At 45.0% G+C, this 17,162-nt stretch overlaps 2 protein-coding genes across 2 annotated transcripts; both read right to left on the bottom strand.

Annotated features, from left to right (window-relative positions):
• Positions 1 to 2,437: 2,437 nt before the first annotated feature.
• Positions 2,438 to 9,161, bottom strand: LOC143360579 (tubulin beta-1 chain). Its single transcript, XM_076799570.1, has 2 exons — positions 8,973 to 9,161; positions 2,438 to 4,130 (listed from the first exon to the last, which is right to left on the bottom strand). The coding sequence occupies exons 1-2, from the start codon at positions 9,027 to 9,029 to the stop codon at positions 2,844 to 2,846; spliced, it is 1,344 nt and encodes a 447-aa protein (XP_076655685.1). The 5' UTR covers positions 9,030 to 9,161; the 3' UTR covers positions 2,438 to 2,843.
• A 5,898-nt stretch (positions 9,162 to 15,059) lies between these two features.
• LOC143360512 (serine hydrolase BPHL-like) lies at positions 15,060 to 17,119 on the bottom strand. Its single transcript, XM_076799443.1, has 5 exons — positions 17,000 to 17,119; positions 16,844 to 16,934; positions 15,784 to 16,104; positions 15,438 to 15,693; positions 15,060 to 15,178 (listed from the first exon to the last, which is right to left on the bottom strand). The coding sequence occupies exons 1-5, from the start codon at positions 17,117 to 17,119 to the stop codon at positions 15,088 to 15,090; spliced, it is 879 nt and encodes a 292-aa protein (XP_076655558.1). The 3' UTR covers positions 15,060 to 15,087.
• Between the last annotated feature and the right edge of the window lie 43 nt (positions 17,120 to 17,162).

Genomic DNA, 17,162 nt, shown 5'->3' on the forward strand with positions numbered 1-17,162 from the left:
AATTTATAGATTTGGAAATTTGGAAATTTGGAAATTTCTAGATTAGGAAATTTGTAGATTTGGAAATTTATAGATTTGGAAATTTGTAGATTTGGAAATTTGTAAATTTCTAGATTAGGAAATTTGGAGATTTGGAAATTTGTAAATTTGTAGATTTGGAAATTTGGAAATTTGGAAATTTCTAGATTAGGAAATTTGTAGATTTGTAAATTTATAGATTTGGAAATTTATAGATTTGGAAATTTGTAGATTTGGAAATTTGTAAATTTCTAGATTAGGAAATTTGGAGATTTGGAAATTTGTAAATTTGTAGATTTGGAAATTTGGAAATTTGGAAATTTCTAGATTAGGAAATTTATAGATTTGGAAATTTGTAGATTTGGAAATTTGTAAATTTGTAGATTTGGAAATTTGGAAATTTGTAGCTCTGTAAATTTGTAAATTTGTAAATTGGTAAATTTTTCCGCTCTCTCCAATTTTAAATTAAAACGTGGCAAAATTGTTGCTGAGATATTCGCTCTGTTTTTGTGGACAATGAAATGTATAGTTGTGCCGAGGACCAGTTTAATGGGAGGTCTGACGCGCCTCAAAGTACAATACACTTTGCAATTAGTATGTGGCGTCTCGGAGTGGATCGAATTTGCGGAGCGAGACGACGAGCCGCACGCAGCCACGTATAGCCGGACGATGAGTCATGCTGATGACTCCTTGTCCGAGACTTTGTCAAACAGAAACCGCCCCAACTCATTCCATTTATTTATCCAGCGATTTATTTATCCAACGAGACATCTAGAACACGCGGCTCACGAACTTTTCCGTATCGCAGTCAGACAGGATTTAATCACAATCTTAATTACAATTCTGTGTAATCTGAGTTCTAATCTTGCTATGAGTTTCGTCTTATTCCACCCCATTGTTTATTGCAATTTTTTTTTCTTCATTAAATACGCTTTTTGAAGCATGTTCTCAACATGTATGAATTTAAATGCCATGGAAAAACATTAGAACATTCTTTCACTGCTTCGAACAACAGGGGTTGGTTTTAGGGGTGGTTCAACCCTCGAATCGATTTCGAGATTTCTCGTACCGTGCCTTCTATACAACGACTATAGTCGCTTTTGATATACCATACGCAGCTTTCTCTCTGCTCTTACCGTTAATGAAAATATTCTCCACGTAATATACACGATTAATTGCATTAACTTCGTTTGGTTACTTTTTAGGGTTGTATTAAATTGGCTAAAATGCTCGTTACGGGGAATTCTAAAATGGGAAGGAATTTGAGAAAGTAATTAGGTTAATGTAAGTAATTTCATCGAGGCAGTTGCTACCCCGATTGTTATCTGCTCTGGGGTTAAAAAGCTAATCTTGAGAGGTTAATCATGCTTTTAGATTAATGATAATTAGACTACAGATTTTACACCTGTATAATCGAAATTGGTAGCTCAAACGTAGAATAGAAGAAACATTTAATGAACTCAGAAATGCTGTTGTATTATTTTCATCTGATTATATAATTATTAAGAGAAGAAATAAATCTCTATGCAACTTTTTGCAATTCATGCAGACAATTTTTGTTTCGCATAAAAATCAAAAAATACAGATATTTAGTATTCGATAAGTTTTCTTGCTGTATCAAAGAGTACGCGTTTTTGCGGATGTCTTCTATAGAGAGACTTTAAAACGGAGGAAGTTTTTATTAAAGGAACAATAAGGATGCTTGGAAGGGATTGTCAGCCATTCTAATTTGCGGATCGGCGAGCGACTTTGTCCATCCAAATCGATGCCACGGACTTAACTGTACCACATTAGTCCGTTATTTGGTCAACTGATAGGCTGCGGTTTAAATTCCAACGAAACCTCTAAACATCGTGCAATCTACGCTAAACCGCAAACATGCATCCGTTTGCATCCTGCTGCAAGTGTTCCGACTTTGAAACGAGATAGTCTTATCATCGGATACTTCGACAACTACAATATGCACGCGAGTTCGATTTACCATAATGTAGCGTGTAATTGAAAAAGCCAATGGTTTTTTGCAATGGTCAATAAACCCGGTATCTACAGAAAATTCGTACCCGTAAAGCGGATAATTTATTAACTGTTCGACAGATGGCGACACGATCCAAATTGCATTAACAATTCTCTTGCTGGGACTCTACACGAACTATCCCGTTATTTTCAAAATATTCTAGGTTACCCTTTGCAAGCTCCCGACTCGATTGTTTAAATAATTCCGTGATTGTCAAGTCTGAACGATCCTCCTCTAATAGCAACCGAGAGACCAGACACAGAACAACGTTTCAATGGCATTCGTGGTATTGAATGATCCAGTTTATTCAGATCTACAATGGTACTTTCATAAATACAAAACCAATCGTCTGATGCGTTCACTTATAAGGCTAGTATAAATTGGGGGTTCTTATAAAACATACGCTTATATCATAATAATTTATTTATAAACGGTGGTGACCGCGAACAGCGGTTATACACTGGATACAGAGAAGACGCACCTCGCAAACAGTAAACTCGAAAGAGAAACATAGAAAGTGACCAAAAAAGGGGGGGGAGTTTGAGGACACGAGGGGGGCTGCATAGAACGACAATAATTAATCTCTCCAATTGTTCAGCGAGCACTGAAAGTAATCGATCGGGGTAGAGGTATAAGGTGCGCCTTGAAATTGCCTTATAGTGGAAAGAACAGTCTGTAAAAAAGAAATAAAAAATACTGGGGAGGGGGGAGGGCTCGGGTAAAACGCAGAGTTAAGAAGCAGCATGAGTGTAGAGAGAGAAGATAACGAGGGGGGGCGGTGGCAGCAAGTCGTTTCGAATCTTAGGTCTGTTTAGTTCTCGTCGACCTCGGCTTCCTGTTCCTCGTCGAACTCTGCGTCCTCGTCCGCGGTGGCTTCCTGGTATTGCTGGTATTCGGAGACCAGATCGTTCATGTTGGATTCGGCCTCGGTGAATTCCATCTCGTCCATGCCCTCGCCGGTGTACCAATGGAGGAAAGCCTTTCTCCTGAACATGGCGGTGAACTGCTCGGAGATTCGCTTGAACAGTTCCTGGATGGCGGTCGAGTTGCCGATGAACGTCGCGGACATCTTCAAACCGCGTGGTGGAATGTCGCAGACGGCTGTCTTCACGTTGTTCGGGATCCACTCGACGAAGTACGAGCTGTTCTTGTTCTGGATGTTGAGCATCTGCTCGTCGACCTCCTTCATCGACATCCTGCCGCGGAAGATTGCGGCGACGGTGAGGTACCTTCCGTGTCTGGGGTCGCAGGCGGCCATCATGTTCTTCGCGTCGAACATTTGTTGGGTGAGCTCGGGTACAGAGAGGGCTCTGTATTGTTGGCTGCCGCGGGACGTCAGAGGAGCGAATCCTGGCATGAAGAAGTGGAGACGGGGGAACGGTACCATGTTGACGGCGAGTTTCCTCAAGTCAGCGTTCAGCTGACCGGGGAACCTGAGGCAGGTGGTCACGCCGGACATTGTGAGGGATACGAGATGGTTCAGGTCGCCGTAGGTGGGTGTCGACAGTTTCAGAGTGCGGAAGCAAATATCGTAGAGGGCCTCGTTGTCAATGCAGTAGGTTTCGTCCGTGTTCTCGACGAGCTGGTGAACGGAGAGGGTGGCGTTGTACGGTTCGACGACGGTGTCCGATACTTTTGGAGACGGGACGACCGAGTATGTGTTCATGATTCTGTCGGGGTATTCCTCGCGGATCTTCGAGATCAGCAGGGTACCCATACCGGACCCGGTACCACCGCCAAGGGAGTGGGTCAGCTGGAATCCTTGCAGACAGTCGCAGCTCTCCGCCTCCTTTCTCACCACGTCGAGCACGGAATCGACCAATTCCGCGCCCTCGGTGTAGTGACCCTTTGCCCAGTTGTTGCCAGCGCCGGACTGGCCGAACACGAAGTTGTCGGGTCTGAAGATCTGTCCGAAAGGTCCCGATCGAACAGAGTCCATGGTGCCTGGCTCCAAGTCGACGAGGATGGCGCGTGGCACGTATTTGCCGCCGGAGGCCTCATTGTAGTACACGTTGATGCGCTCCAATTGCAGGTCCGAGTCACCGTGGTAGGTGCCGGTCGGGTCGATGCCATGCTCGTCGCTGATTATTTCCCAAAACTGCAAAACAATTTCATCATTAATATCATAGAACTCGAAAAAAGCATACTATATTAACGCTTCGAGTGTGCTCGGGTGGGGGAATATATTGATTTCAAACTACTAATAGGAAAATCAAAGGCTATCAGCTATGCAAATTGATTCTCGAATCGATGTTTGCACATTGTCGGATAAGCGAATGACATCAGGTTGGAAGGAATGATTCTGGTTGACCCTGTGGAGCCCCACCCGTGCACCGGAGTGTTAATGATAATTACCCATGGGAGGAGCGAGGCAACGATCCTCGCAAAGTGTCCATTTTATAACGGTAGCGGGCCACGGGATAATTCAGTTGGCATTGGGATCGGGAACGTGCAGGGAAGAAGAACGATGGATATGATGATTCCCGTGTGTCGACGCGACGCTTTCTCTTCGCGATTATCCTCGCATCCGTTTCCAGTCTTCCGTGGTATCGACCGAGGAACGCGGTTCGTCGACCTCGCGCATTGAATAGCTCGCGTGTAATTACTCGTAATACGCGCACGTTCATTAAGACCTCTCTACCTCGCGCGCGCGCACGCGGCTACGAACAAGAGAGCCTGTTCCTTCCTCTTTCCTGACCAGGTTTTGCGTTTAGTCGGCATTCTTTCTCTGTGATGCGCGAGACGGCGGCGACCATGCTCGAACGAAAATTAATTATATCAAACACGCGCGCGTTTCGTTTCACCACGGTACACCTCCTCCCGCGTGGTTTATATTTCGACGCGAACGAATGCATAGCACGAAAATGCAGCGAAGCAGCGCGATGCACCGAGACAGCGCGCTGGTCTTCTCCGTTCTGCCTAGAGTATACTCTCTTCCCTATAGTTCAAAGACCCGTCCCGCCGTGTATTTCTGGATATCGCGCCGACGAATGCCGCGTACATGCACAGCCCTATCAGCCAGGTAGCCGCCTAAGCGCGCGCGAGCGAGCGCTCAGGCTCGTTCACGCTTAATTATTTTTATTCGGAGAACCACGGCCGTTGCGAGATTTGATTAAACGGAAGAGACCGAACAGCTGTTAGTTAAGTTCGCATCCGGCTCAATTATTTTTAGTCGGGGAACCGGCCGAGACGGATCCGATTGAATGCAAGCTGGATCCTCTGTCTTCTAGTTAGCCTGCTAATTGCGGATCCGAATTAATTAATTCTGTACTGCCCGGCGAATTTTACCGAATGTAACGTCCCCGGTTGGTTGTACTTGGCGAACTAGTTCGCGAAGGATTTAATTAGATGTCTCATCTATTTCCGACTCGGGTAGCTAACTATGCACTGGGTCCAATTATTCGGAGGATCTGATTGATCGCAAGGTCTCGAACAGCTGGATCTGATCTTTCATCCAGGCAGCCTAAGTGCTCGTTAATTATTTTCAGGAAACAGCCGAGTCTGTTCGGAACAGCTGGAACTGTTATCTAATTACATCTTGATTACTCAACGAGCGCGACGTTATCATAGGTCGAAACGTCGACAAGCGTTGAAACGGTCTGTTATCGAGCGACAGACGACAGCATCGGCCGAGGCGACATATTCTACTGGCTCGACGACTATCGTTGGGTAATTACTCGATCCAGTGAATTTGGCCGAACGCGATCGCGATCGCGAACGCCTACGTGATCCACCGCGACGTCCTACATGGAAACGACGCCTGTATCGAGCGGTGTGACCATATATGAATATCGTTAGTGGGAAGCTAAGATCGCCCAGCCCTGTTACCTCCCACCAGTCCCCCTACCTGTACACGCAATGTACATGTATTGCTGTAGCGAGATATGAGTCACCAATGTCATCGCTATATATAGAAGTGAGGACTGTAACACACCGAACCCGGCGCAATTAGCATAACACAATTTGGACCGATTCATGCGCTTTCCTGCCCTTGTTTACCACCGGGAGAAATTGCACATCTTGGACACTTATTCGGTTGTTCCCTTTCGAAGTGATCAGAAATTTTGGAACGTATCGAAACGATGCGTTAGAAAGAAATAGCTAATAATTTGGAGGGACTATTATTTTCATAGAGTGATCGGAATAGTCAGTTTTAGTGCCCGGTAAATCTGGTGTCGATGCGTTAGAAAGAGATAGCTAATAATTTGGATAGACTATTATTTTCATAGAGTGATCGGAATAGTCAGTTTTAGTGCCCGGTAAATCTGGTGTCGATGCGTTAGAAAGAAATAGCTAATAATTTGGATAGACTATTATTTTCATAGAGTGATCGGAATAGTCAGTTTTAGTACCCGGTAAATCTGGTGTCGATGCGTTAGAAAGAAATAGCTAATAATTTGGATAGACTATTATTTTCATAAAGTGATCGGAATAGTCAGTTTTAGTGCCCGGTAAATCTGGTGTCGATGCGTTAGAAAGAAATAGCTAAAAATTAGGATAGACTATTATTTTCATAAGTACTTTGAAAAAATGATACTGCAATTTTGAAAAAGAGAGAGAAATTGAGAATTAGTGTGCCCTGGCACCGCGGCGCATAGCGACGTTGGGCGACGACGAGCAGGACGAATCTTCTGGAAAAGCAACAAAATGGCGGCGCCGCTAGTTAGTAACGGAACTACAATTTGCTTTCCCCCTAGCAGCTGCTCTACGACTCTTTTCTTTGCGACCCTCCGGAACGATCTATCTGGCAGATGGCTCTCCGAACAGATGGACGCTACACGACCATCTATAAGACACCGTCGACATATATATATATTGCATGAATCTTCGGAACGCAGAGCAATGTTCGCGACCAATTCGAAAACTCTAGCAACTGCAACGCGATCGATACCCTGAATCAGGCCGAAAGGGAAGAGAGACGAAGAGGATATATCGGATTTCTTTATTTGGATGCGTTTCTCGCTGTGCCACGCAAGACCCGATGTCCTTGGACCCCAGGATCCCTGAATGGACAGAGCTGTAATCGTTACACAACTCGAGCTCTCTTTCCAGACCTGACGCCAATGGACAGAGATCAGAGTACAGGCTCGTGAGAAATATTTCGCCTCGGATTGAAAATCGATATCGCGACAATAGACGGAGAAGCAGCCAGCCAGAGAAGCGGACGTTGACTCAATGAAGCAACCTTGAAAACTACGAGAGCGTGACTGCAGACGGTAGATCGTACCCCAATCTCCCGAGCCAGTTCCCGTGATAATTGTCTATATTATATAATATCGCGGTATGACCACGAGCTGGAAGATACTAGTGCATACTGCAATAAGTACTGCAATGGTGCACCGGACACGCGAATTTACAGCATTTTCTCCGAGCTAAAATATTTCAAACGGTCGAATTTTAGAAGATTTTTTCAATCCCAACAGGGAGAACAATTTTCATTAACCCCCTGTACCCAAATTTATTTGAAGACAATGCCTAGGTATACAATTTTTCGGAATTTTACAGACCCGAAGAGTAAATTGAAATTTAGCCTACCCGGTAGTTAGCCTTAATAACGGTCGAATTTTAGAAAATTTTTTCAACCCCAATTTCACAATTTTCTAGCACCCAATTTTGATTTCCCCCCTGTACTGCGATTTATTTGAAGACAATGTCTAGGTATACAATTTTTCAGAATTTTACAGACCCGAAGAGTAAATTGAAATTTAGCCTACCCGGTAGTTAGCCTTGGTGCTCGGCAGCTGCTTAAAATTAATAAAAAATCAATCAACTCCTGTAGTTTTATGACCTCGCAGAAAAACTTCAGAAAATGTATTAATAATAACAACATCGCTCAAGATGGCCGACTACAGGCCTCAAATGGCCGCCGACTGGACCAATTAATCTATATAATTACAATTTAATTACGATTACTCCTCCATCGATCGCCGACGACCATTTCTATTTGAACATTGCGATCTAGAAAACTATTTCTGCTATTTTCAGAAGCGAATAGAAAGAATGCACCGTTGATGATTCATCGACTGTAATATCATTTTTCCATCATGCCGAGCCATTCGTAAACGTCAATCTCCGTCGGGAAAACAAGAAAAAAACGGTCGTTTCGAATAGCGAGTGAATAATGGCGCATGTCTGCGAGTCTCGGCAAGAAAAACGCAGAATGACGGGAGCGACCGAAAGAGAGGACAAGAGATCGGGCCTGCGAGAGAAAGAGAGAGAGAGAAAGAGAGAGAAGAGCACCGAATGCGCGCGCAGTCGTTCGATTCCAGTGCCGCATCAACCCGGTGTATTTCGACGCCCGGAGACAGCCACACCCAGCAGTCGCGGATCGCTCGATGAAAATAATTTTCCGGATTTTCCCATGGAAACGCGCCGCGGAACGTTCTCGTTCGAATTTCGAAAAAAAAATTCGAACGAGCAGGACGGAAACAAGGGCGCAACGTACGCTTGACGACAACGCCACGTCCGTGTATACGGCGCCTCACCGGAAAAAACCGTTAGCATGTATACTCGCCGGCCGGCGTAGTTCTGTCGCCATGACAGGTCTTCGACCGTACACGACTTTTTTTTCCCGGTGCCGACTCGATCCTCGAGCTCTTTGTGTCGCGATCCCACACCCCTTTCCCTCCGGCGAACCCTACAGTCTCGCGAGATAACAAACGTCCGCTAAACGTTCTCGGGAAGGTCTCGTTCGAACGGTTCGGAAAGATGGCGTACCCGCGATCCAACAATATCTCCCGATATTTCTCGACCACCCCCCTCCGGCCCCTTTGTTCTCTAAACACGTTAATCGACAGACTCTCGGACGGAACGTTGGGAATAAATGGAATTATCACCGGTACGAGGAACATGGTTGCGAGGGGTATCTCGTGGAAATTGTCGTTCAGGTTACACGAGGTCTCGGGGGCGACGTAGGTCTTTCGGATGATTTCGCACTCACCTTTGCGCCAATTTGGTTTCCGCACTGGCCGGCTTGGATGTGGACAATTTCCCTCATGTTGCTGTTGTCGGTTTGACGGGGGGGACCGTTTCTCGAAAAACTCGTTGGTGAATGTACTGAACGAACAACGGGACGCACGCTAACTCGTCACGAGAGCCCAGAAACGAATATGCCTCGGCAACGGCGTCCGTTACAGATTTTCAAGCTTCGACCGGAGCACGGCGACCCGTGGAGGGGAGAGGACACCGAGGAATCCGATTGGCCGAGACACCACCACCGTTCCGTCGGGCCGGCGCGTCGCGGCGCCCGCAGCGTTGCCAACTGCTCCGACGGTGCCCCGGCCAATCGACAATGGTGATATCGTTGAAAATTTTCGATTCGCCAAAAGCCCGAGAGGACCGCCGGTCCTCGGCCCACGAACGCCGACCTCTTTTTTTTCGGCACCATGTAACCGGGCACGACGAAAACATTGATTTAAACGGCCCGGCCGGCATCGGCACCGTTGCTTCGCATGATCGTTTCAGCGAATATGTACACGCCGCGATGCCCGAATAATTAAGATTCTACCGACAGTCTATTGTTGCTGGACTAGTAGGAGCAAACCGTAGGCGAACGGTCATCGATTTCCGGGCGTGGTTGCACCGGCGACTTTTTAGTACCCTGTTTGCGGAAGAAATCATCGCTGGCTGGAGCGGTTTCGGAATCTCGATGATTCCGGAGGTGTGGCGACGATGCTGCCGAGAAATCGATGCGACTGGGTTTTGCTGCTGAGACTGCGGAACCTTTGTTACACAGTAGCCAATGAATTCCTCTGGAAGCGGTCCTAGCAGTTTGGGATTATGTTGCTAGGGCAAATTCGGACTATAACGAGTAGCAGCATTCTTGGAAATAAATTGCTTGAATATGAGAGATGTATGCTAACTCATGTAGATTTGAACGAGTAAAATGGTTAGGTTATTCCTCGCTTCCAATTGTGTAGCTTATTCGTGCGTCCATATTAGACATTTGGAAAATAGTGTATTACTAATAGCAATAAGATGACTGAAATGGCTAAGTACTGGAATAACGACTGGACTGGATTTTATGCATTTATGACAAAAATGAAATGAAATGAAAATAGATGAATTTAATATTACTGGTACAGTATTTAGAGCTTATTAGAATTATTGAGAGAAGAAATCAATTTTGATGTAACCCCCCTTTCGTGTAATCGATGCAGACAATTTTTGTTTTGCATCAAAATCCGCAGTCTAGTGATTACCCTAGATTGAGAACTTCGGGGCATTTGTATTGGAAAAGGGTGGATGGAATTCTATTTTTCCAGTTAAATAGATCAATTGAGCTAACAGCATGGAAAATTGGTGGAGGAAACGTGGCAAATGCGCGTGTCCGGTGTCTACGCGAGGGTTAACAACACATTAATGACTATTTTACGTATTCGAGTCGAGAACGAGAATAAAACGATTAAGAGGCATGTTTAATGTTTCTCTCTGAAATTAAGGATTTAATGTTTTGCAAACATTTTGTAGGATTACAAAAAGGGCAGTACGATTGGGGTTCGCGAAATATTTGCGACTTGCGTGCGTTGTACGAATGGTTACCTCATTGCGGTCTTTTCCTCCCTTACCTATGGCTCGCCTTAAACCCACCCCCGCCTATCCCTACCTGTCCGGAAGAAAAGTCGATACGTGAGTCACTGTCGTACACGCCCACCCAAATATTGCGGCTTTAATCGAGAGCATCTTACAGCAGACGAGACACGAACTTCTTTGCGAAACCAACCCTCGTCTTATAAATTTACAAACTACATAAATAAAAATAGCCAAATAAATTCAGACTTATATAAAATAACGTGTACTAGTTACATTTTGTATTAGTGCCAATAAACGGGGGGTGTTCTGCACTCGAGTTTCCATTTTCCAAAATTTTTTCTGGACAATCAGAGCAAGTGTAGTATGCAGATCTTTTTCTGGGAATTAAATTACACTTTTAACAATCTTTATACATTTTTTCATGTCACGATGGAAGCTCGTTTAACAGAGACTTTAACCAACATTAAACCATAACAATTTTACATTGCTTTCAACGGAACAAAAATTATTCCATTTTCGATCAGTGACTATTTAACAAAGAAAGGAGGCCTTGATCAAACCACTGAAGAAACGGTTGCGCAAAGCTATCGACTAAAACAATTGCCCAACTTCGTCGATTATTTAACACTAAACCTACCACGGTCAAAATGGCCGGTTTTCTGTTTTACAATTACTGAAACTGTACAAATTTATTTATGGAAAATAGTGGTATGTCGAAGCATCTATTGTATTAAAAATTACAGACAATAAATTTAGGGTTGCCATTTTTATAAGGCAATGTTATACCGTTAATGCTTGTTATGTTTAGTGTTAGTACCATGGTTAAATAGGAGATTTCGGGGTCAGGTGGTTTAAAAACCACAGGATTTCCCGTGGCCAGTGATCTGGCTGCGAAACTGCACTTATGTTAACCGGCAGTCGGGACGGATACAGATGCAGCCTGTGCGCAGAGAGGTGTGTGCATGCATGCGGTTGAACACGAGCCTCGCAGGACGTGTTCGGGCAAGCGAGCGAGTCGGGGACAAGAGTGCACAGGTAGGGTGGATTACGGATTGCAACGTGTAAGCCAGTCTTCTCGCCGTTACCATGTATGGATCACTCACTCTTCGTCCCGAAAAGAAAAAAACCGACACACGAGGAAAAAGAAAAAAAAAAGAGCCGGTCGCGATCGTGTGCGACGACGCCCGCGCGCTCATCTACGCTTATGGTCGCGCACCTACACACACAGGCGAGCACCAGTCTCGGGCTGATAGACACAAGGTAGGTGCACCGGGTAACGGGCCCGCCGTAACCGGGGATCAGGATTATTATCGACATGAATTACATTTCAGAGAAGAACAGAGAGTACTCGGCCCGGAGGTGAACACTCCCGGTCAGTCCCGCGATCGAATAGTATGCGGCTGTTTCGCTCGCTATACACCGGAACCGGCTCGCATTCTTTTGGGGACACCGTGCCCCATTTTCTTCTCCAAGTACACTCACACTGTACTCTACTGAATTTTTGGTAGAACCGTTGTCGCTGAAACTTCTGCGAGAGATATGCATTTTTGAGGATCCTCGGAGATTTTCAACCTTTTCAACGTGGTTGCCTTGTCCGAAAAATCTGGGACTGTCATAATAATACGAACGTGGTCATCTGAAGAATACAAAATCAACTGTTTTAACGCGAGACGTATGTGTGACCGGGTCTCGATTTTGCAATGTCACATGAGGAAATGAATTAATTTTACTCGTGTCATTATTTATAATTCTAACGCATGGTATGACGTTCCGAGAACTTGTAACTTCTCTGTGACAATATCTTCTTGCATAGAAGTCACCGCTCTGACGGCTGCTGCTGTCAGCAGCATTTCTAAAAAATTTGTTAAAAATCGATTTTGCGGTCGAAAATTCGGAAAAAATTCACAGTCGTGTGTGCCATTGGGTAGAATATTCGTGAATTTTTTCGTAATTTTACATTGAGCAGAACGGGAGAAATAATTCATTAAATCGTTCTCACCCTATGCTACCCTCGTGGTAGGGATAGCGACTTGAAACTTGTCACGGAGGGTTTTGAGTGGTGCGAAGAAAGATCAATTAGGTTTGAGGGCACGTTTGACCAGCTTACCCGGTGGCTTTGACGGCATTACTAGCTGTATCTGTGAATTTTCATCGAGCAGCGGATAATCCTTTCGAGTCCTTGATGTTTCAAACGAATCTATTTGTGTTTGATAATATTACAACAGAGGCTGCACGGTCAACGCCGTATTTCAAGTTTGCCGTGGTTCGCGGCCCATGCGGATCGGTTTCAACGACGAATGAAGGATAGAGGCCTCTACGTGGCACGGTATCGATTCAAGAGGACACGCTCGACTAGATTAGCTCTACTCTCATTGTCCTTCGTTGGCAGTGCCATTAAACGACTCCGCGAGTGTATAAACGCTCGGTGACATCACGGCCAATTTAGACGGAGACGTCGAGCGTGTACCTAAAGAAAAAAAGAGGCACGTCTCGTTGTCATCTAGCACGATTCTGATCGACGATCGATCTAGAATTCTACGGGATCGTTAGATGATCGTTAGACTGCCGATCTGCGAAATTTCTTTCCCACTGTAATAACTTTGCATTTATGTCAAAAATGGTCAAACACGAAACAGCAGAGATATTAGAATAATTACATAACACCGTCGTAGATGGCTTAATTAGAATTATTAAATTACATTTTCGTTTAACTTCTGTTTAGGAAAGTTCGGTTGGCCGATTTTTATTTTGCATGCAAAAATCTTTCTATTCTTTCCAATTCCGCCCACTCATTTTTACCATAAATGCATAAATTCCGCTTTCTAGTGATCGTGAAAGTACCCTAGATCTTTAAACAGTCGGCTGTATCAGAATTTCCAGTGAGAAATTGATGCAAATGGCACTGTACGCTGGATCGCGATATTCGCTCTGGACAAATAACGTGAATCATTCCAGTGGGATTCGAGATTAGGTGGTTATCGATCAGAGTACCTTGTAAATCGGAGATCTACACAGTGGGACTCTTTGAAGTGCTATTCTTTCCGTCGTAGCATCGCCACGGTGCATATCAGTTTTGTTGTCCCTCGCAACCGATAAAAATCAATTTTGAATTAACACTAGGTTCACGGAGCACTGAAAGCGACTGTTTTGCATTAAAAATAGTAAAGAAATAAATTTGCTAAATAATTCCTCACGAATGCATCTTTACAATCTCAATATTCGTAGATTAAAAATATTGGATTCCGCCATTTTGACGGGTCCCGTGAATCTATTGTTAATCGTCTGTTTCCTAATAATGCTGTGCCAAGAAGAAGTTTGAATATTCTTGAACATTCCTAAATTAAATTATCAACGTTATCGAGGCTGAGTTGTTACGATTAAAGTTCAAGGATCTATGAAAAAGTCCTAGCTCATAGACTTGTCAAAATTACCGGAATCATCGCCGGTGGACGATGCGTTAATCTTTCGGTATAACAACAAACGAGGAAATTCCTGCGATCGCCTACCGGGAAATTGAATAACGTCGTCGGCACCGCGGCGGTATCTTGTAAATCGTTCGCTATCAGCGTTGTTGTAGCGATAAGGGTGAGTGTCGTCGTGACCGATCGAATTTCTGCAGCTCTATAGCCGCACTCGAGGATTCCGCTGGCGTCGACGCGGCTCGGCACGTCGACGTCGACGTCGACGTCGACGTCGACGGACAGGGGGAATATTTAACATCGTCTTCGTGCTTCCGATACGGAATTCGCGACACCCTGTCAATTACCGCGATCGACGGTGGGCGTTGGCCGCACCGGAAACAAACGCAACATAGTCTACGCATGTCAGCACGGGGTGGCAAAGTCGCGATGCTATCGACCTTCACGAGGAACACGGTGATTTTCGACGAGCCGAATCGCGCGTCGGACACGATCGGGAAACCCGGACGTTTACACCGCTGTGAAACCGCGTCCGATCGTCGTTCGCAGGGTAAATCGGGGGATCGATACGGAGAATCCGACTGGGGGGGAAACGTTCCCGGTGCGAGGCGGTCCCCGTTGAATCGATCGCGCGCGCGTATCGATCGCGAGGGCGAAGGAAAGTGGTGTGTGTGTGTGCAGATCGTTCGAGCGTTTTGAAGCTGGCCAACGCAACGTCAACGTCGAGCCGGGAGAACCGAGTCGGAACGACGAGCCAGGCCTTGCCCCGCCTCAACTTTTATTGATCCCGGGGATGTCGTGCCGGCCGGATACGTCTAAATATTTTCGCGAGCGTGTGTACACCGTCTCGACGGCGGAAACCTGGCCCCGAGACGGCTGGTCCCACGCGATCAGCTTTCCTGTGCCCATTTAATGGCACACTCAATGCCAGTCGAAAAATCGAAGACGTACGTCGAATGCGTGCTAATATTTTTGTGCCAGTGTGGCTCTATGTATAGTGTAACGGATTAAGAGTAAATTCATCTTGTATACATGTATCTCGGTGAGATCAATAATTGACTACTCCTAAAACCCCCTATATATACATTTCTCGTAGATCAATGATTACTCGGTTAAAAATTCGGCGACGAAATCGTTGAACTCCTTGGGATAACGCAGGTGCAAATTGTGCGCTCCTTTCTCGAAGATCTTCAACCTGGAAACAAATAATAATAATACTGGAAATAATTATACTGTAGTAAAAGAAAGCTCAGCAATCATCTTCTGTATAATCTCAAACGATTAGATCACGTTACTAAGTTGTTGTTCGCGATTGGAATTGCTGTTTCTGTTTGAGGATCTTCTAAAAAAATTCTCAGCCATGGATCATAGACTTTAAAAAATTACAGAACGATTGCCGGCAGATTATGCGTTACGTGATCGATCAGATTAGGTAGGGATGATAAAGCACGTACTTTGCACCGGCGATGTGCTCCTTCAGGTAAAGAGGATGCTCCGCGGGAACCACCGAGTCCTTGCTCCCATGAACGATCAAGGTAGGGCATCGAATTTTGGGGAGCAGGTCCTTGCACAAATCGCCATTTTGTTTCTTCGCGATTCTGACGACTGCGTCCACGCAGCCAGTCCATATCTTCCGGAAATAGTCCACGCCATAAATTTCTATGAATGACTCCCGCATCCTCTCCGACCAAGCATTGATGTCCCGGATGTCTGTAAAACATTTTTCGGTTTAGATGCAATTTTTATTTGGCATAGAGCACTGCAATCGAGTGACCAGGCTAGCAAGCAAAGGATCTTTACTGTTGTAACTCTCGATGTCCTGCGACGTCATGTAGGAGTTCGCCGCGACGGACACCAATTTTCGAACATTCTCGGGGAACGTCCCGGCGAGGATCAACGACATTAAGCCACCGTTGCTCCATCCCACTAACGAGAACTTCGGGAATCCGAGGACCTTCATCAAGTTGCGAGCATGGACCGCGTCGCGTTTGAGATAGTCATCGGGGTAGGTTCTGTCCGGAGGTCTCGATCTCCCAGAGCCCGCCGGGTCGTATGCCACTACGGTGAACTTCTTCCGGTCGAGACCCTCCACCTGGGGCCTCATGTGGGTCCAGATCGAACCTGCGACACCATAACTTCCATATTTATCTCGGAACTTGCGTTCATCTCGGTTGCTCACAATCTCTCCGGAAGCTACAATTAGACTGTGGATGTCTATACAGAATAAAAATTTGTTGCCCCAATTGCAAGGTACCGGAACCACATAAACATTAACCCTTCGCACTCGGCGCTATATTCATTCTAAAACTAAATTTTTCTTCCGTCTTAGAATATTTTCATTTTATTCATACGAAACTGATCCGACTTCCACATATAACATTTGAATATTTAGTAATCTATTAAATACAAATTTTGTAATGTAACAAACATTTTGTAAAATTTCTCGTAATTTCTTTGAAATAATCCCACAATAATTTCTAGTGGTGCTTCAGAGTCACCACTCGAGTGCAAAGGGTTAATTCCTTCCTGCGATAATTTTAATAAGTTCATGGTTCATGGTAACCTTTCAATGTTCTAACATTATTCTAATTCTGCAATTGTAATCAATTTTCCCTGAACAGTTTCATCATAAATGCTAAAAACCCGCGGTCTACTTAGGATTAATATCAATATCGAAGTCTAATTACTGTGACAAAAATAGAACGATTAGAGTATTTATAGAGTAGTTTTACGCATACTCTAGTTGAACATGATTCTGTTTATCATCAACCTAGACGGTCGAATGATAACGTGAGGTCGAGCCCCGTCGTTCGACCGCACGTGGCCGATGTTTCCGGCCCTGTTTCGCGATTTATCTCACCTGCTCCACCAGGTACAAGTAAAACGGGATGATCACCGGTTCCAACCTTTAGATAATTGGTATCGACACCGTCAACGTTGACCTTCCGCTCCTGTTGGACAGTATACAGGTTTCTGTAGTGTCTGTTAGTCTCGCCACCCGATATATGATACGTACCTGTTCATTTCGACCACCGGACATCGACGACAATCGTTTCCGTCCGTTCAAGGATGCTGCGAGAGGATCAACGGGTCGAAGGATCGATACCCTCTGCGTGCTGCACAGTTTCGCTAACATGACTGACGGCTTTCTTTCCAATGCATTACTGGCAACGACTTAA

Source organism: Halictus rubicundus, chromosome 13, assembly GCF_050948215.1.
Source record: "Halictus rubicundus isolate RS-2024b chromosome 13, iyHalRubi1_principal, whole genome shotgun sequence".
Taxonomy (NCBI): domain Eukaryota; kingdom Metazoa; phylum Arthropoda; class Insecta; order Hymenoptera; family Halictidae; genus Halictus; species Halictus rubicundus.